General features: G+C 42.2%; 1 protein-coding gene across 1 annotated transcript in view; it reads right to left on the minus strand.

The window, feature by feature from the left end:
* Positions 1 to 20,241, minus strand: part of LOC139385197 (acyl-coenzyme A diphosphatase NUDT19-like) — a 52,133-nt gene extending 31,892 nt beyond the window's left edge. Inside the window, exons 1-2 of the mRNA XM_071130310.1 lie at positions 19,335 to 20,241; positions 18,639 to 18,846 (exon numbers count right to left, since the gene is read on the minus strand). Of these exons, the coding sequence (XP_070986411.1) occupies positions 18,639 to 18,846; positions 19,335 to 20,126 (1,000 nt within the window). The 5' untranslated portion in view covers positions 20,127 to 20,241. The remainder of the gene's footprint in view (positions 1 to 18,638; positions 18,847 to 19,334) is intronic.
* Positions 20,242 to 22,233: the final 1,992 nt, after the last annotated feature.

Below are 22,233 nucleotides of genomic sequence, written 5' to 3' on the forward strand. Positions count from 1 at the left end.
AACCAGACCCTTCATGTAAACTCTAACCTGGGAGGAGTGATATGTAGTAACCAGACCCTTCATATAAACTCTAACCTGAGAGGAGTGATATGTAGTAACCAGACCCTTCATGTAAACTCTAACCTGGGAGGAGTGATATGTAGTAACCAGACCCTTCATGTAAATATAAACTCTAACCTGGGAGGAGTGATATGTAGTAACCAGACCCTTCATGTAAATATAAACTCTAACCTGGGAGGAGTGATATGTAGTAACCAGACCCTTCATGTAAATATAAACTCTAACCTGGGAGGAGTGATATGTAGTAACCAGACCCTTCATGTAAATATAAACTCTAACCTGGGAGGAGTGATATGTAGTAACCAGACCCTTCATGTAAACTCTAACCTGGGAGGAGTGATATGTAGTAACCAGACCCTTCATGTAAACTCTAACCTGGGAGGAGTGATATGTAGTAACCAGACCCTTCATGTAAACTCTAACCTGGGAGGAGTGATATGTAGTAATCAGGCCCTTCATGTAAACTCTAACCTTGGAGGAGTGATATGTAGTAACCAGACCCTTCATGTAAACTCTAACCTGGGAGGAGTGATATGTAGTAACCAGACCCTTCATGTAAACACTAACCTGGGAGGAGTGATATGTAGTAACCAGGCCCTTCATGTAAACTCTAACCTGGGAGGAGTGATATGTAGTAATCAGGCCCTTCATGTAAACTCTAACCTTGGAGGAGTGATATGTAGTAACCAGACCCTTCATGTAAACTCTAACCTGGGAGGAGTGATATGTAGTAACCAGACCCTTCATGTAAACACTAACCTGGGAGGAGTGATATGTAGTAACCAGGCCCTTCATGTAAACTCTAACCTGGGAGGAGTGATATGTAGTAACCAGACCCTTCATGATAAACTCTAACCTGGGAGGAGTGATATGTAGTAACCAGACCCTTCATGTAAACTCTAACCTGGGAGGAGTGATATGTAGTAACCAGACCCTTCATGTAAACTCTAACCTGGGAGGAGTGATATGTAGTAACCAGATCCTTCATGTAAACTCTAACCTGGGAGGAGTGATATGTAGTAACCAGACCCTTCATGTAAATATAAACTCTAACCTGGGAGGAGTGATATGTAGTAACCAGATCCTTCATGTAAACTCTAACCTGGGAGGAGTGATATGTAGTAACCAGACCCTTCATGTAAACTCTAACCTGGGAGGAGTGATATGTAGTAACCAGACCCTTCATGTAAATATAAACTCTAACCTGGGAGGAGTGATATGTAGTAACCAGACCCTTCATGTAAACTCTAACCTGGGAGGAGTGATATGTAGTAACCAGATCCTTCATGTAAACTCTAACCTGGGAGGAGTGATATGTAGTAACCAGACCCTTCATGTAAATATAAACTCTAACCTGGGAGGAGTGATATGTAGTAACCAGACCCTTCATGTAAATATAAACTCTAACCTGGGAGGAGTGATATGTAGTAATCAGACCCTTCATGTAAATATAAACTCTAACCTGGGAGGAGTGATATGTAGTATGTAGTAACCAGACCCTTCATGTAAATATAAACTCTAACCTGGGAGGAGTGATATGTAGTAACCAGACCCTTCATGTAAATATAAACTCTAACCTGGGAGGAGTGATATGTAGTAACCAGACCCTTAATGTAAATATAAACTCTAACCTGGGAGGAGTGATATGTAGTAACCAGACCCTTCATGTAACCAGGCCCTTCATGTAAACTCTAACCTGGGAGGAGTGATATGTAGTAACCAGACCCTTCATGTAAACTCTAACCTGGGAGGAGTGATATGTAGTAACCAGACCCTTCATATAAACTCTAACCATGTGTAACCAGACCCTTCATGTAAACTCTAACCTGGGAGGAGTGATATGTAGTAACCAGACCCTTCATGTAAATATAAACTCTAACCTGGGAGGAGTGATATGTAGTAACCAGACCCTTCATGTAAATATAAACTCTAACCTGGGAGGAGTGATATGTAGTAACCAGACCCTTCATGTAAATATAAACTCTAACCTGGGAGGAGTGATATGTAGTAACCAGACCCTTCATGTAAATATAAACTCTAACCTGGGAGGAGTGATATGTAGTAACCAGACCCTTCATGTAAACTCTAACCTGGGAGGAGTGATATGTAGTAACCAGACCCTTCATGTAAACTCTAACCTGGGAGGAGTGATATGTAGTAATCAGGCCCTTCATGTAAACTCTAACCTTGAAGGAGTGATATGTAGTAACCAGACCCTTCATGTAAACTCTAACCTGGGAGGAGTGATATGTAGTAACCAGACCCTTCATGTAAACACTAACCTGGGAGGAGTGATATGTAGTAACCAGGCCCTTCATGTAAACTCTAACCTGGGAGGAGTTATATGTAGTAACCAGACCCTTCATGTAAACTCTAACCTGGGTGGAGTGATATGTAGTAGCCAGACCCTTCATATAAACTCTAACCTGGGAGGAGTGATATGTAGTAACCAGACCCTTCATGTAAACTCTAACCTGGGAGGAGTGATATGTAGTAACCAGACCCTTCATGTAAACTCTAACCTGGGAGGAGTGATATGTAGTAACCAGATCCTTCATGTAAACTCTAACCTGGGAGGAGTGATATGTAGTAACCAGACCCTTCATGTAAATATAAACTCTAACCTGGGAGGAGTGATATGTAGTAATCAGACCCTTCATGTAAATATAAACTCTAACCTGGGAGGAGTGATATGTAGTAACCAGACCCTTCATGTAAACTCTAACCTGGGAGGAGTGATATGTAGTAACCAGACCCTTCATGTAAACTCTAACCTGGGAGGAGTGATATGTAGTAACCAGACCCTTCATGTAAACACTAACCTGGGAGGAGTGATATGTAGTAACCAGACCCTTCATGTAAACTCTAACCTGGGAGGAGTGATATGTAGTAACCAGATCCTTCATGTAAACTCTAACCTGGGAGGAGTGATATGTAGTAACCAGACCCTTCATGTAAATATAAACTCTAACCTGGGAGGAGTGATATGTAGTAATCAGACCCTTCATGTAAATATAAACTCTAACCTGGGAGGAGTGATATGTAGTAACCAGACCCTTCATGTAAACTCTAACCTGGGAGGAGTGATATGTAGTAACCAGACCCTTCATGTAAACTCTAACCTGGGAGGAGTGATATGTAGTAACCAGACCCTTCATGTAAACTCTAACCTGGGAGGAGTGATATGTAGTAACCAGACCCTTCATGTAAATATAAACTCTAACCTGGGAGGAGTGATATGTAGTAACCAGACCCTTCATGTAAATATAAACTCTAACCTGGGAGGAGTGATATGTAGTAACCAGACCCTTCATGTAAATATAAACTCTAACCTGGGAGGAGTGATATGTAGTAACCAGACCCTTCATGTAAATATAAACTCTAACCTGGGAGGAGTGATATGTAGTAACCAGACCCTTCATGTAAACTCTAACCTGGGAGGAGTGATATGTAGTAATCAGGCCCTTCATGTAAACTCTAACCTTGGAGGAGTGATATGTAGTAACCAGACCCTTCATGTAAACTCTAACCTGGGAGGAGTGATATGTAGTAACCAGACCCTTCATGTAAACACTAACCTGGGAGGAGTGATATGTAGTAACCAGGCCCTTCATGTAAACTCTAACCTGGGAGGAGTGATATGTAGTAACCAGACCCTTCATGTAAACTCTAACCTGGGAGGAGTGATTTGTAGTAACCAGACCCTTCATATAAACTCTAACCTGGGAGGAGTGATATGTAGTAACCAGACCCTTCATGTAAACTCTAACCTGGGAGGAGTGATATGTAGTAACCAGACCCTTCATGTAAATATAAACTCTAACCTGGGAGGAGTGATATGTAGTAACCAGACCCTTCATGTAAATATAAACTCTAACCTGGGAGGAGTGATATGTAGTAACCAGACCCTTCATGTAAATATAAACTCTAACCTGGGAGGAGTGATATGTAGTAACCAGACCCTTCATGTAAATATAAACTCTAACCTGGGAGGAGTGATATGTAGTAACCAGACCCTTCATGTAAACTCTAACCTGGGAGGAGTGATATGTAGTAACCAGACCCTTCATGTAAACTCTAACCTGGGAGGAGTGATATGTAGTAACCAGACCCTTCATGTAAATATAAACTCTAACCTGGGAGGAGTGATATGTAGTAACCAGACCCTTCATGTAAACTCTAACCTGGGAGGAGTGATATGTAGTAATTAGGCCCTTCATGTAAACTCTAACCTTGGAGGAGTGATATGTAGTAACCAGACCCTTCATGTAAACTCTAACCTGGGAGGAGTGATATGTAGTAACCAGACCCTTCATGTAAACACTAACCTGGGAGGAGTGATATGTAGTAACCAGGCCCTTCATGTAAACTCTAACCTGGGAGGAGTGATATGTAGTAACCAGACCCTTCATGTAAACTCTAACCTGGGTGGAGTGATATGTAGTAGCCAGACCCTTCATATAAACTCTAACCTGGGAGGAGTGATATGTAGTAACCAGACCCTTCATGTAAACTCTAACCTGGGAGGAGTGATATGTAGTAACCAGACCCTTCATGTAAACTCTAACCTGGGAGGAGTGATATGTAGTAACCAGATCCTTCATGTAAACTCTAACCTGGGAGGAGTGATATGTAGTAACCAGACCCTTCATGTAAATATAAACTCTAACCTGGGAGGAGTGATATTTAGTCACCAGATCCTTCATGTAAACTCTAACCTGGGAGGAGTGATATGTAGTAACCAGACCCTTCATGTAAACTCTAACCTGGGAGGAGTGATATGTAGTAACCAGACCCTTCAAGTAAATATAAACTCTAACCTGGGAGGAGTGATATGTAGTAACCAGACCCTTCATGTAAATATAAACTCTAACCTGGGAGGAGTGATATGTAGTAATCAGACCCTTCATGTAAATATAAACTCTAACCTGGGAGGAGTGCTATGTAGTAATCAGACCCTTCATGTAAATATAAACTCTAACCTGGGAGGAGTGATATGTAGTAATCAGACCCTTCATGTAAATATAAACTCTAACCTGGGAGGAGTGATATGTAGTAACCAGACCCTTCATGTAAACTCTAACCTGGGAGGAGTGATATGTAGTAACCAGACCCTTCATGTAAACTCTAACCTGGGAGGAGTGATATGTAGTAACCAGACCCTTCATGTAAACTCTAACCTGGGAGGAGTGATATGTAGTAACCAGACCCTTCATGTAAACTCTAACCTGGGAGGAGTGATATGTAGTAACCAGACCCTTCATGTAAATATAAACTCTAACCTGGGAGGAGTGATATGTAGTAACCAGACCCTTCATGTAAACTCTAACCTGGGAGGAGTGATATGTAGTAACCAGACCCTTCATGTAAACTCTAACCTGGGAGGAGTGATATGTAGTAATCAGGCCCTTCATGTAAACTCTAACCTTGGAGGAGTGATATGTAGTAACCAGATCCTTCATGTAAACTCTAACCTGGGAGGAGTGATATGTAGTAACCAGACCCTTCATGTAAACACTAACCTGGGAGGAGTGATATGTAGTAACCAGGCCCTTCATGTAAACTCTAACCTGGGAGGAGTGATATGTAGTAACCAGACCCTTCATGTAAACTCTAACCTGGGAGGAGTGATATGTAGTAACCAGACCCTTCATGTAAACTCTAACCTGGGAGGAGTGATATGTAGTAACCAGATCCTTCATGTAAACTCTAACCTGGGAGGAGTGATATGTAGTAACCAGATCCTTCATGTAAACTCTAACCTGGGAGGAGTGAAATGTAGTAACCAGACCCTTCATGTAAATATAAACTCTAACCTGGGAGGAGTGATATGTAGTAACCAGACCCTTCATGTAAACTCTAACCTGGGAGGAGTGATATGTAGTAACCAGACCCTTCATGTAAATATAAACTCTAACCTGGGAGGAGTGATATGTAGTAACCAGACCCTTCATGTAAATATAAACTCTAACCTGGGAGGAGTGATATGTAGTAATCAGACCCTTCATGTAAATATAAACTCTAACCTGGGAGGAGTGCTATGTAGTAATCAGACCCTTCATGTAAATATAAACTCTAACCTGGGAGGAGTGATATGTAGTAATCAGACCCTTCATGTAAATATAAACTCTAACCTGGGAGGAGTGATATGTAGTAACCAGACCCTTCATGTAAACTCTAACCTGGGAGGAGTGATATGTAGTAACCAGACCCTTCATGTAAACTCTAACCTGGGAGGAGTGATATGTAGTAACCAGACCCTTCATGTAAACTCTAACCTGGGAGGAGTGATATGTAGTAACCAGACCCTTCATGTAAACTCTAACCTGGGAGGAGTGATATGTAGTAACCAGACCCTTCATGTAAATATAAACTCTAACCTGGGAGGAGTGATATGTAGTAACCAGACCCTTCATGTAAACTCTAACCTGGGAGGAGTGATATGTAGTAACCAGACCCTTCATGTAAACTCTAACCTGGGAGGAGTGATATGTAGTAATCAGGCCCTTCATGTAAACTCTAACCTTGGAGGAGTGATATGTAGTAACCAGATCCTTCATGTAAACTCTAACCTGGGAGGAGTGATATGTAGTAACCAGACCCTTCATGTAAACACTAACCTGGGAGGAGTGATATGTAGTAACCAGGCCCTTCATGTAAACTCTAACCTGGGAGGAGTGATATGTAGTAACCAGACCCTTCATGTAAACTCTAACCTGGGAGGAGTGATATGTAGTAACCAGACCCTTCATGTAAACTCTAACCTGGGAGGAGTGATATGTAGTAACCAGATCCTTCATGTAAACTCTAACCTGGGAGGAGTGATATGTAGTAACCAGATCCTTCATGTAAACTCTAACCTGGGAGGAGTGATATGTAGTAACCAGACCCTTCATGTAAATATAAACTCTAACCTGGGAGGAGTGATATGTAGTAACCAGATCCTTCATGTAAACTCTAACCTGGGAGGAGTGATATGTAGTAACCAGACCCTTCATGTAAACTCTAACCTGGGAGGAGTGATATGTAGTAACCAGACCCTTCATGTAAATATAAACTCTAACCTGGGAGGAGTGATATGTAGTAACCAGACCCTTCATGTAAATATAAACTCTAACCTGGGAGGAGTGATATGTAGTAACCAGACCCTTCATGTAAACTCTAACCTGGGAGGAGTGATATTTAGTAATCAGACCCTTCATGTAAATATAAACTCTAACCTGGAAGGAGTGCTATGTAGTAATCAGACCCTTCATGTAAATATAAACTCTAACCTGGGAGGAGTGATATGTAGTAATCAGACCCTTCATGTAAATATAAACTCTAACCTGGGAGGAGTGATATGTAGTAACCAGACCCTTCATGTAAATATAAACTCTAACCTGGGAGGAGTGATATGTAGTAACCAGACCCTTCATGTAAACTCTAACCTGGGAGGAGTGATATGTAGTAACCAGACCCTTCATGTAAACTCTAACCTGGGAGGAGTGATATGTAGTAACCAGACCCTTCATGTAAACACTAACCTGGGAGGAGTGATATGTAGTAATCAGATCCTTCATGTAAATATAAACTCTAACCTGGGAGGAGTGATATGTAGTAACCAGACCCTTCATGTAAATATAAACTCTAACCTGGGAGGAGTGATATGTAGTAACCAGACCCTTCATGTAAACTCTAACCTGGGAGGAGTGATATGTAGTAACCAGACCCTTCATGTAAACTCTAACCTGGGAGGAGTGATATGTAGTAATTAGACCCTTCATGTAAACTCTAACCTGGGAGGAGTGATATGTAGTAACCAGACCCTTCATGTAAACTCTAACCTGGGAGGAGTGATATGTAGTAACCAGACCCTTCATGTAAACACTAACCTGGGAGGAGTGATATGTAGTAATCAGATCCTTCATGTAAATATAAACTCTAACCTGGGAGGAGTGATATGTAGTAACCAGACCCTTCATGTAAACTCTAACCTGGGAGGAGTGATATGTAGTAACCAGACCCTTCATGTAAACTCTAACTTGGGAGGAGTGATATGTAGTAACCAGACCCTTCATGTAAACTCTAACCTGGGAGGAGTGATATGTAGTAACCAGACCCTTCATGTAAACTCTAACCTGGGAGGAGTGATATGTAGTAACCAGACCCTTCATGTAAACTCTAACCTGGGAGGAGTGATATGTAGTAACCAGACCCTTCATGTAAACTCTAACCTGGGAGGAGTGATATGTAGTAACCAGACCCTTCATGTAAACTCTTACCTGGGAGGAGTGATATGTAGTAACCAGACCCTTCATGTAAATATAAACTCTAACCTGGGAGGAGTGATATGTAGTAACCAGACCCTTCATGTAAACTCTAACCTGGGAGGAGTGATATGTAGTAACCAGACCCTTCATGTAAACTCTAACCTGGGAGGAGTGATATGTAGTAACCAGACCCTTCATGTAAATATAAACTCTAACCTGGGAGGAGTGATATGTAGTAACCAGATCCTTCATGTAAACTCTAACCTGGGAGGAGTGATATGTAGTAACCAGACCCTTCATGTAAACTCTAACCTGGGAGGAGTGATATGTAGTAACCAGACCCTTCATGTAAATATAAACTCTAACCTGGGAGGAGTGATATGTAGTAACCAGACCCTTCATGTAAATATAAACTCTAACCTGGGAGGAGTGATATGTAGTAACCAGACCCTTCATGTAAACTCTAACCTGGGAGGAGTGATATGTAGTAATCAGACCCTTCATGTAAATATAAACTCTAACCTGGAAGGAGTGCTATGTAGTAATCAGACCCTTCATGTAAATATAAACTCTAACCTGGGAGGAGTGATATGTAGTAATCAGACCCTTCATGTAAATATAAACTCTAACCTGGGAGGAGTGATATGTAGTAACCAGACCCTTCATGTAAACTCTAACCTGGGAGGAGTGATATGTAGTAACCAGACCCTTCATGTAAACTCTAACCTGGGAGGAGTTATATGTAGTAATCAGACCCTTCATGTAAATATAAACTCTAACCTGGGAGGAGTGATATGTAGTAACCAGACCCTTCATGTAAACTCTAACCTGGGAGGAGTGATATGTAGTAACCAGACCCTTCATGTAAACTCTAACCTGGGAGGAGTGATATGTAGTAACCAGACCCTTCATGTAAACTCTAACCTGGGAGGAGTGATATGTAGTAACCAGACCCTTCATGTAAACTCTAACCTGGGAGGAGTGATATGTAGTAACCAGACCCTTCATGTAAACTCTAACCTGGGAGGAGTGATATGTAGTAACCAGACCCTTCATGTAAACTCTAACCTGGGAGGAGTGATATGTAGTAACCAGACCCTTCATGTAAACACTAACCTGGGAGGAGTGATATGTAGTAATCAGATCCTTCATGTAAATATAAACTCTAACCTGGGAGGAGTGATATGTAGTAACCAGACCCTTCATGTAAATATAAACTCTAACCTGGGAGGAGTGATATGTAGTAACCAGACCCTTCATGTAAACTCTAACCTGGGAGGAGTGATATGTAGTAACCAGACCCTTCATGTAAACTCTAACCTGGGAGGAGTGATATGTAGTAATTAGACCCTTCATGTAAACTCTAACCTGGGAGGAGTGATATGTAGTAACCAGACCCTTCATGTAAACTCTAACCTGGGAGGAGTGATATGTAGTAACCAGACCCTTCATGTAAACACTAACCTGGGAGGAGTGATATGTAGTAATCAGATCCTTCATGTAAATATAAACTCTAACCTGGGAGGAGTGATATGTAGTAACCAGACCCTTCATGTAAACTCTAACCTGGGAGGAGTGATATGTAGTAACCAGACCCTTCATGTAAACTCTAACCTGGGAGGAGTGATATGTAGTAACCAGACCCTTCATGTAAACTCTAACCTGGGAGGAGTGATATGTAGTAACCAGACCCTTCATGTAAACTCTAACCTGGGAGGAGTGATATGTAGTAACCAGACCCTTCATGTAAACTCTAACCTGGGAGGAGTGATATGTAGTAACCAGACCCTTCATGTAAACTCTAACCTGGGAGGAGTGATATGTAGTAACCAGACCCTTCATGTAAACTCTAACCTGGGAGGAGTGATATGTAGTAACCAGACCCTTCATGTAAATATAAACTCTAACCTGGGAGGAGTGATATGTAGTAACCAGACCCTTCATGTAAACTCTAACCTGGGAGGAGTGATATGTAGTAACCAGACCCTTCATGTAAACTCTAACCTGGGAGGAGTGATATGTAGTAACCAGACCCTTCATGTAAACTCTAACCTGGGAGGAGTGATATGTAGTAACCAGACCCTTCATGTAAATATAAACTCTAACCTGGGAGGAGTGATATGTAGTAATCAGACCCTTCATGTAAATATAAACTCTAACCTGGGAGGAGTGATATGTAGTAACCAGACCCTTCATGTAAACTCTAACCTGGGAGGAGTGATATGTAGTAACCAGACCCTTCATGTAAATATAAACTCTAACCTGGGAGGAGTGATATGTAGTAATCAGACCCTTCATGTAAATATAAACTCTAACCTGGGAGGAGTGATATGTAGTAACCAGACCCTTCATGTAAATATAAACTCTAACCTGGGAGGAGTGATATGTAGTAACCAGACCCTTCATGTAAATATAAACTCTAACCTGGGAGGAGTGATATGTAGTAACCAGACCCTTCATGTAAACTCTAACCTGGGAGGAGTGATATGTAGTAATCAGACCCTTCATGTAAATATAAACTCTAACCTGGGAGGAGTGATATGTAGTAACCAGACCCTTCATGTAAATATAAACTCTAACCTGGGAGGAGTGATATGTAGTAACCAGACCCTTCATGTAAACTCTAACCTGGGAGGAGTGATATGTAGTAACCAGACACTTCATGTAAACTCTAACCTGGGAGGAGTGATATGTAGTAATTAGACCCTTCATGTAAACTCTAACCTGGGAGGAGTGATATGTAGTAACCAGACCCTTCATGTAAACTCTAACCTGGGAGGAGTGATATGTAGTAACCAGACCCTTCATGTAAACACTAACCTGGGAGGAGTGATATGTAGTAATCAGATCCTTCATGTAAATATAAACTCTAACCTGGGAGGAGTGATATGTAGTAACCAGACCCTTCATGTAAACTCTAACCTGGGAGGAGTGATATGTAGTAACCAGACCCTTCATGTAAACTCTAACCTGGGAGGAGTGGTATGTAGTAACCAGACCCTTCATGTAAACTCTAACCTGGGAGGAGTGATATGTAGTAATCAGACCCTTCATGTAAATATAAACTCTAACCTGGGAGGAGTGATATGTAGTAACCAGACCCTTCATGTAAACTCTAACCTGGGAGGAGTGATATGTAGTAACCAGACCCTTCATGTAAACTCTAACCTGGGAGGAGTGATATGTAGTAACCAGACCCTTCATGTAAACTCTAACCTGGGAGGAGTGATATGTAGTAACCAGACCCTTCATGTAAACTCTAACCTGGGAGGAGTGATATGTAGTAACCAGACCCTTCATGTAAACTCTAACCTGGGAGGAGTGATATGTAGTAACCAGACCCTTCATGTAAACTCTAACCTGGGAGGAGTGATATGTAGTAACCAGACCCTTCATGTAAACTCTAACCTGGGAGGAGTGATATGTAGTAACCAGACCCTTCATGTAAACTCTAACCTGGGAGGAGTGATATGTAGTAACCAGACCCTTCATGTAAATATAAACTCTAACCTGGGAGGAGTGATATGTAGTAACCAGACCCTTCATGTAAACTCTAACCTGGGAGGAGTGATATGTAGTAACCAGACCCTTCATGTAAACTCTAACCTGGGAGGAGTGATATGTAGTAACCAGACCCTTCATGTAAACTCTAACCTGGGAGGAGTGATATGTAGTAACCAGACCCTTCATGTAAATATAAACTCTAACCTGGGAGGAGTGATATGTAGTAATCAGACCCTTCATGTAAATATAAACTCTAACCTGGGAGGAGTGATATGTAGTAACCAGACCCTTCATGTAAACTCTAACCTGGGAGGAGTGATATGTAGTAACCAGACCCTTCATGTAAATATAAACTCTAACCTGGGAGGAGTGATATGTAGTAATCAGACCCTTCATGTAAATATAAACTCTAACCTGGGAGGAGTGATATGTAGTAACCAGACCCTTCATGTAAATATAAACTCTAACCTGGGAGGAGTGATATGTAGTAACCAGACCCTTCATGTAAATATAAACTCTAACCTGGGAGGAGTGATATGTAGTAACCAGACCCTTCATGTAAACTCTAACCTGGGAGGAGTGATATGTAGTAACCAGACCCTTCATGTAAATATAAACTCTAACCTGGGAGGAGTGATATGTAGTAACCAGACCCTTCATGTAAACTCTAACCTGGGAGGAGTGCTATGTAGTAATCAGACCCTTCATGTAAATATAAACTCTAACCTGGGAGGAGTGATATGTAGTAATCAGACCCTTCATGTAAATATAAACTCTAACCTGGGAGGAGTGATATGTAGTAACCAGACCCTTCATGTAAATATAAACTCTAACCTGGGAGGAGTGATATGTAGTAACCAGACCCTTCATGTAAACTCTAACCTGGGAGGAGTGATCTGTAGTAACCAGACCCTTCATGTAAACTCTAACCTGGGAGGAGTGATATGTAGTAACCAGACCCTTCATGTAAACACTAACCTGGGAGGAGTGATATGTAGTAATCAGATCCTTCATGTAAATATAAACTCTAACCTGGGAGGAGTGATATGTAGTAACCAGACCCTTCATGTAAACTCTAACCTGGGAGGAGTGATATGTAGTAACCAGACCCTTCATGTAAACTCTAACCTGGGAGGAGTGATATGTAGTAACCAGACCCTTCATGTAAATATAAACTCTAACCTGGGAGGAGTGATATGTAGTAACCAGACCCTTCATGTAAATATAAACTCTAACCTGGGAGGAGTTATATGTAGTAATCAGACCCTTCATGTAAATATAAACTCTAACCTGGGAGGAGTGATATGTAGTAACCAGACCCTTCATGTAAACTCTAACCTGGGAGGAGTGATATGTAGTAACCAGACCCTTCATGTAAACTCTAACCTGGGAGGAGTGATATGTAGTAACCAGACCCTTCATGTAAACTCTAACCTGGGAGGAGTGATATGTAGTAACCAGACCCTTCATGTAAACTCTAACCTGGGAGGAGTGATATGTAGTAACCAGACCCTTCATGTAAACTCTAACCTGGGAGGAGTGATATGTAGTAACCAGACCCTTCATGTAAACTCTAACCTGGGAGGAGTGATATGTAGTAACCAGACCCTTCATGTAAACTCTAACCTGGGAGGAGTGATATGTAGTAACCAGACCCTTCATGTAAACTCTAACCTGGGAGGAGTGATATGTAGTAACCAGACCCTTCATGTAAACTCTAACCTGGGAGGAGTGATATGTAGTAACCAGACCCTTCATGTAAACTCTAACCTGGGAGGAGTGATATGTAGTAACCAGACCCTTCATGTAAACTCTAACCTGGGAGGAGTGATATGTAGTAACCAGACCCTTCATGTAAATATAAACTCTAACCTGGGAGGAGTGATATGTAGTAACCAGACCCTTCATGTAAACTCTAACCTGGGAGGAGTGATATGTAGTAACCAGACCCTTCATGTAAATATAAACTCTAACCTGGGAGGAGTGATATGTAGTAATCAGACCCTTCATGTAAATATAAACTCTAACCTGGGAGGAGTGATATGTAGTAACCAGACCCTTCATGTAAATATAAACTCTAACCTGGGAGGACTGATATGTAGTAACCAGACCCTTCATGTAAACTCTAACCTGGGAGGAGTGATATGTAGTAACCAGACCCTTCATGTAAACTCTAACCTGGGAGGAGTGATATGTAGTAACCAGACCCTTCATGTAAACTCTAACCTGGGAGGAGTGATATGTAGTAACCAGACCCTTCATGTAAACTCTAACCTGGGAGGAGTGATATGTAGTAACCAGACCCTTCATGTAAACTCTAACCTGGGAGGAGTGATATGTAGTAACCAGACCCTTCATGTAAATATAAACTCTAACCTGGGAGGAGTGATATGTAGTAACCAGACCCTTCATGTAAACTCTAACCTGGGAGGAGTGATATGTAGTAACCAGACCCTTCATGTAAACTCTAACCTGGGAGGAGTGATATGTAGTAACCAGACCCTTCATGTAAACTCTAACCTGGGAGGAGTGATATGTAGTAACCAGACCCTTCATGTAAATATAAACTCTAACCTGGGAGGAGTGATATGTAGTAATCAGACCCTTCATGTAAATATAAACTCTAACCTGGGAGGAGTGATATGTAGTAACCAGACCCTTCATGTAAACTCTAACCTGGGAGGAGTGATATGTAGTAACCAGACCCTTCATGTAAATATAAACTCTAACCTGGGAGGAGTGATATGTAGTAATCAGACCCTTCATGTAAATATAAACTCTAACCTGGGAGGAGTGATATGTAGTAACCAGACCCTTCATGTAAATATAAACTCTAACCTGGGAGGAGTGATATGTAGTAACCAGACCCTTCATGTAAATATAAACTCTAACCTGGGAGGAGTGATATGTAGTAACCAGACCCTTCATGTAAACTCTAACCTGGGAGGAGTGATATGTAGTAATCAGACCCTTCATGTAAATATAAACTCTAACCTGGGAGGAGTGATATGTAGTAACCAGACCCTTCATGTAAATATAAACTCTAACCTGGGAGGAGTGATATGTAGTAACCAGACCCTTCATGTAAACTCTAACCTGGGAGGAGTGATATGTAGTAACCAGACACTTCATGTAAACTCTAACCTGGGAGGAGTGATATGTAGTAATTAGACCCTTCATGTAAACTCTAACCTGGGAGGAGTGATATGTAGTAACCAGACCCTTCATGTAAACTCTAACCTGGGAGGAGTGATATGTAGTAACCAGACCCTTCATGTAAACACTAACCTGGGAGGAGTGATATGTAGTAATCAGATCCTTCATGTAAATATAAACTCTAACCTGGGAGGAGTGATATGTAGTAACCAGACCCTTCATGTAAACTCTAACCTGGGAGGAGTGATATGTAGTAACCAGACCCTTCATGTAAACTCTAACCTGGGAGGAGTGGTATGTAGTAACCAGACCCTTCATGTAAACTCTAACCTGGGAGGAGTGATATGTAGTAATCAGACCCTTCATGTAAATATAAACTCTAACCTGGGAGGAGTGATATGTAGTAACCAGACCCTTCATGTAAACTCTAACCTGGGAGGAGTGATATGTAGTAACCAGACCCTTCATGTAAACTCTAACCTGGGAGGAGTGATATGTAGTAACCAGACCCTTCATGTAAACTCTAACCTGGGAGGAGTGATATGTAGTAACCAGACCCTTCATGTAAACTCTAACCTGGGAGGAGTGATATGTAGTAACCAGACCCTTCATGTAAACTCTAACCTGGGAGGAGTGATATGTAGTAACCAGACCCTTCATGTAAACTCTAACCTGGGAGGAGTGATATGTAGTAACCAGACCCTTCATGTAAACTCTAACCTGGGAGGAGTGATATGTAGTAACCAGACCCTTCATGTAAACTCTAACCTGGGAGGAGTGATATGTAGTAACCAGACCCTTCATGTAAATATAAACTCTAACCTGGGAGGAGTGATATGTAGTAACCAGACCCTTCATGTAAACTCTAACCTGGGAGGAGTGATATGTAGTAACCAGACCCTTCATGTAAACTCTAACCTGGGAGGAGTGATATGTAGTAACCAGACCCTTCATGTAAACTCTAACCTGGGAGGAGTGATATGTAGTAACCAGACCCTTCATGTAAATATAAACTCTAACCTGGGAGGAGTGATATGTAGTAATCAGACCCTTCATGTAAATATAAACTCTAACCTGGGAGGAGTGATATGTAGTAACCAGACCCTTCATGTAAACTCTAACCTGGGAGGAGTGATATGTAGTAACCAGACCCTTCATGTAAATATAAACTCTAACCTGGGAGGAGTGATATGTAGTAATCAGACCCTTCATGTAAATATAAACTCTAACCTGGGAGGAGTGATATGTAGTAACCAGACCCTTCATGTAAATATAAACTCTAACCTGGGAGGAGTGATATGTAGTAACCAGACCCTTCATGTAAATATAAACTCTAACCTGGGAGGAGTGATATGTAGTAACCAGACCCTTCATGTAAACTCTAACCTGGGAGGAGTGATATGTAGTAACCAGACCCTTCATGTAAATATAAACTCTAACCTGGGAGGAGTGATATGTAGTAACCAGACCCTTCATGTAAACTCTAACCTGGGAGGAGTGCTATGTAGTAATCAGACCCTTCATGTAAATATAAACTCTAACCTGGGAGGAGTGATATGTAGTAATCAGACCCTTCATGTAAATATAAACTCTAACCTGGGAGGAGTGATATGTAGTAACCAGACCCTTCATGTAAATATAAACTCTAACCTGGGAGGAGTGATATGTAGTAACCAGACCCTTCATGTAAACTCTAACCTGGGAGGAGTGATCTGTAGTAACCAGACCCTTCATGTAAACTCTAACCTGGGAGGAGTGATATGTAGTAACCAGACCCTTCATGTAAACACTAACCTGGGAGGAGTGATATGTAGTAATCAGATCCTTCATGTAAATATAAACTCTAACCTGGGAGGAGTGATATGTAGTAACCAGACCCTTCATGTAAACTCTAACCTGGGAGGAGTGATATGTAGTAACCAGACCCTTCATGTAAACTCTAACCTGGGAGGAGTGATATGTAGTAACCAGACCCTTCATGTAAATATAAACTCTAACCTGGGAGGAGTGATATGTAGTAACCAGACCCTTCATGTAAATATAAACTCTAACCTGGGAGGAGTTATATGTAGTAATCAGACCCTTCATGTAAATATAAACTCTAACCTGGGAGGAGTGATATGTAGTAACCAGACCCTTCATGTAAACTCTAACCTGGGAGGAGTGATATGTAGTAACCAGACCCTTCATGTAAACTCTAACCTGGGAGGAGTGATATGTAGTAACCAGACCCTTCATGTAAACTCTAACCTGGGAGGAGTGATATGTAGTAACCAGACCCTTCATGTAAACTCTAACCTGGGAGGAGTGATATGTAGTAACCAGACCCTTCATGTAAACTCTAACCTGGGAGGAGTGATATGTAGTAACCAGACCCTTCATGTAAACTCTAACCTGGGAGGAGTGATATGTAGTAACCAGACCCTTCATGTAAACTCTAACCTGGGAGGAGTGATATGTAGTAACCAGACCCTTCATGTAAACTCTAACCTGGGAGGAGTGATATGTAGTAACCAGACCCTTCATGTAAACTCTAACCTGGGAGGAGTGATATGTAGTAACCAGACCCTTCATGTAAACTCTAACCTGGGAGGAGTGATATGTAGTAACCAGACCCTTCATGTAAACTCTAACCTGGGAGGAGTGATATGTAGTAACCAGACCCTTCATGTAAACTCTAACCTGGGAGGAGTGATATGTAGTAACCAGACCCTTCATGTAAATATAAACTCTAACCTGGGAGGAGTGATATGTAGTAATCAGACCCTTCATGTAAATATAAACTCTAACCTGGGAGGAGTGATATGTAGTAACCAGACCCTTCATGTAAACTCTAACCTGGGAGGAGTGATATGTAGTAACCAGACCCTTCATGTAAATATAAACTCTAACCTGGGAGGAGTGATATGTAGTAATCAGACCCTTCATGTAAATATAAACTCTAACCTGGGAGGAGTGATATGTAGTAACCAGACCCTTCATGTAAATATAAACTCTAACCTGGGAGGAGTGATATGTAGTAACCAGACCCTTCATGTAAATATAAACTCTAACCTGGGAGGACTGATATGTAGTAACCAGACCCTTCATGTAAACTCTAACCTGGGAGGAGTGATATGTAGTAACCAGACCCTTCATGTAAATATAAACTCTAACCTGGGAGGAGTGATATGTAGTAACCAGACCCTTCATGTAAACTCTAACCTGGGAGGAGTGATATGTAGTAACCAGACCCTTCATGTAAACTCTAACCTGGGAGGAGTGATATGTAGTAATCAGACCCTTCATGTAAATATAAACTCTAACCTGGGAGGAGTGATATGTAGTAACCAGACCCTTCATGTAAATATAAACTCTAACCTGGGAGGAGTGATATGTAGTAATCAGACCCTTCATGTAAACTCTAACCTGGGAGGAGTGATATGTAGTAACCAGACCCTTCATGTAAATATAAACTCTAACCTGGGAGGAGTGATATGTAGTAACCAGACCCGTCATGTAAACTCTAACCTGGGAGGAGTGATATGTAGTAACCAGACCCTTCATGTAAATATAAACTCTAACCTGGGAGGAGTGATATGTAGTAATCAGACCCTTCATGTAAACTCTAACCTGGGAGGAGTGATATGTAGTAACCAGACCCTTCATGTAAATATAAACTCTAACCTGGGAGGAGTGATATGTAGTAGCTGTCTGACACCATGCGGACAGGGAGCCACTGTTCACAGCCCTCTGAAGCTCTCTGTCTGGAGAAGCTGTGGAGGTTCTGCAGGGAGGGGAACCGGCACATACGGCTGAGATCATAGAACTGTGGAGGGGCTATCCACATCTCTCTGGCCTGGTAACTGTGGAGGATCTCTGGGGGGGTGGACCACTGAGAGAGGGGAGACGAGAGGGAGAGGGGAGGAGAGAGAGGGAGAGAGGGGAGGAGAGAGAGGGAGAGGGGAGAGGAGAGGATAGGAGAGGAGAGGAGAGGAGAGGAGAGAGAGAGAGAGAGAGAGAGAGAGGGGAGGGGAGAGAGAGGGGAGGTGAGGAGAGGAGAGAGGGAGAGGGAAGGGGAGGAGAGAAGGAGAGGAGAGAGGGAGAGGGGAGGGGAGGAGAGAGGAGGAGAGAGGGAGAGGGGAGGGGAGAGAGGAGGAGATATAGGGAGAGGGGAGGAGAGAGGGGAGGGAGAGAGGAGGAGAGAGGGAGAGGGGAGGGGAGAGAGGAGGAGAGATAGGGGTTTAGGTTGGACTAAGATCAAATGAACAGTTTACAACAGTATTATGAACTGATAAAGACATCATGAATGAATATAGAGTCACTTAAACCTTTGAACACAACAATAAAATACACGTTCACCTTACTAAGCTATGGTATCACCTTAAAGTGCACAATTTCCTTCTCGTCTTGTAGGGTGTGAGGTGGTGTTTCTTGCAAGCAGCAAATGTAGAAGGCCGTGTCGTACCTCCGCTGTTTCGCATACACACCAGTAGGGGTCAGCCAGTTACCCCATTCATGCAGAGCCCAGATGTTAGGTAGACACTCCAGCTCCCTACACATTCTGATGAAGTTAGAAGGGCTCTCGTTTACCAGCACTCTCCATTTAGCCAATTCACTCTTGTCACAGAGATCAGTTATTCTGGTTAATTCGGGTTGACTGTATCGGTTGTTCTCGATGCTGTTACATAAAGTACTCTCTTCCTCTTTTGACACGACTAGAAGTACACCGGACTCCTCGAACGTTTCCCTCACTGCACAGATTCTAAATGCGACGTCACCTGGAACGAGAGAACCCAGTTTCTTCCTGTCAGTGGCGAAGATGGGAGGTCTCGTCTCCGGCCGCTGTTTCACAAATCCCAGTCCAAAATTCGGTGAGCGCCGAAAAGATTGAAAAAGATCAAGCCATTCACTTGAGAAATCTGACGGATCCACCAGACCGCCGGGAAAGACATAAGCATTCGGCATGAAACCACTCGTACCGCTTCGTTTCAACAACAACACTTCATAGTCGAAGGCTAACCTGTCAGGCAAGTTGGAGTGCTCACTGATCGCAGGTGCAGAGTTGCCTTTATCGACACACCTTGTCAAACTATCTACAGGGAGTTTATGTCTCGTACCAGCAGCTAGTATGACCGTCGCGGCCTCCTTCCAGTGTCTCAGAGCCGTATTCATCTTTTGGTCGTTTTATTCTCTCATTTCCAATAATGTTATTCTGAAGCAAAGTCCACAACACCAATGTCAAATGTTATTGTGTTGATGTGTCGTCATATGAGCAGGGAGGTCAAGGGCGGAGAAGAAGAACCGTGTTTCCGGTGTCTTCTGTTACTACGCCACCTACTGTTGTGGATGACTGATCTTACCAGAGCCTCTATCAACGCAGTTCATGATGCTGATTAAAGTGGTTGAAGGTTCGAGTTCAGGAAAGTGATTGATGTTTGTGGTTAGTATTTTTTGGGCAAACAGATACTTTAAACTTTTTATAAGATGACAAATTAATTGATTTGTGGGATTAAATTACAATTGAAGGGTAAACTGTTTTATTCACAAACACAACAACTCCCTATCTACTTTTCAACTCCGAGAAGAGAAGAGGTTTTGAAATGTTGAATTCAGTAGTATAAAATCTACATTCAGTTTAGAGTGACACGAATACATCACACAGTAGGCAGTATAAGATGAACCGTGTCCCCAGGTTCAACTGGCAGCTGGTGGACGAGATAGAAGACAACTAGGGACAAATGTCTTTTAACTTGTCAAATACAATTTAAACCTTAGACATAGATTATATACAAGTGCTTGAACAGCGCAAACATGAGGGATTTTTAACAGTGTCGAGGACAAATAAAAAGCAAAAAATATGACATCATTGTGGTTCTCTTAAATTCTCTCAAGTCATGTACAAGAACAGCATATTGTCAGCTTCTCCAATGGCGCCCCGTTCCCTAGGGCATAGGGTGTGATTTGAGATGGCGCCCCGTTCCCTAGGGCATAGGGTGTGAGTTGAGATAGCGCCCCGTTCCCTAGGGCATAGGGTGTGATTTGAGACACAGACCAATGGCGCCCCGTTCCCTAGGGCATAGGGTGTGATTTGAGATGGCGCCCCGTTCCCTAGGGCATAGGGTGTGAGTTGAGATGGCGCCCTGTTCCCTAGGGCATAGGGTGTGATTTGAGACACAGATCAATGGCGATCCGTTCCATAGGGCATAGGGTGTGATTTGAGACACAGATCAATGGCGATCCGTTCCATAGGGCATAGGGTGTGATTTGAGACACAGATCAATGGCGATCCGTTCCATAGGGCATAGGGTGTGATTTGAGAAGCAGCCATTGACCTCCTATATCCAGTCAATTAGTTTGGGATCCAGACCATGTAGACAGCTGCTGCCAACCTGCTAAGCAGAGCCTCTGTGTCTTCAATATAGATTGGCAGTATCCTAAAAGCAAATATGTCCTCCTAAGCAGAGTTTAAACACAGAGGGGCATTATATAGACCATCTCCATGGGCGATAGTCTCAAGGGAGAGAAACAGACAGGATTCCAGCATTTCCACCATTATAACACAGTACAGTACCTTCATTATGAGACAGGACAGTACCTTCATTATGAGACAGGACAGTACCTTCATTATGAGACAGGACAGTATCTTCATTATGAGACAGTACCTTCATTATGAGAGGACAGGACCTTCATTGTGAGACAGTAACTTCATTATGAGACAGTACCTTCATTATGAGACAGTACCTTCATTATGAGACAGGAAAGTACCTTCATTATGAGACAGTACCTTCATTATGAGACAGGACAGTACCTTCATTATGAGACAGGACAGTACCTTCATTATGAGACAGTACCTTCATTATGAGACAGGACAGTACCTTCATTATGAGACAGTACCTTCATTATGAGACAGGACAGTACCTTCATTATGAGACAGGACAGTACCTTCATTATGAGACAGGACAGTACCTTCATTATGAGACAGGACAGTACCTTCATTATGATACAGTACCTTCATTATGAGACAGGATAGTACCTTCATTATGAGACAGAACAGTACCTTCATTATGAGACAGGACAGTACCTTCATTATGAGACAGGACCTTCATTATGAGACAGTACAGTACCTTCATTATGAGACAGTACAGTACCTTCATTATGAGACAGGACAGTACCTTCATTATGAGACAGGACAGTACCTTCATTATGAGACAGGACAGTACCTTCATTATGAGACAGGATAGTACCTTCATTATGAGACAGGACAGTACCTTCATTATGA

This window comes from Oncorhynchus clarkii, chromosome 26, assembly GCF_045791955.1.
Source record: "Oncorhynchus clarkii lewisi isolate Uvic-CL-2024 chromosome 26, UVic_Ocla_1.0, whole genome shotgun sequence".
Classification (NCBI taxonomy): domain Eukaryota; kingdom Metazoa; phylum Chordata; class Actinopteri; order Salmoniformes; family Salmonidae; genus Oncorhynchus; species Oncorhynchus clarkii.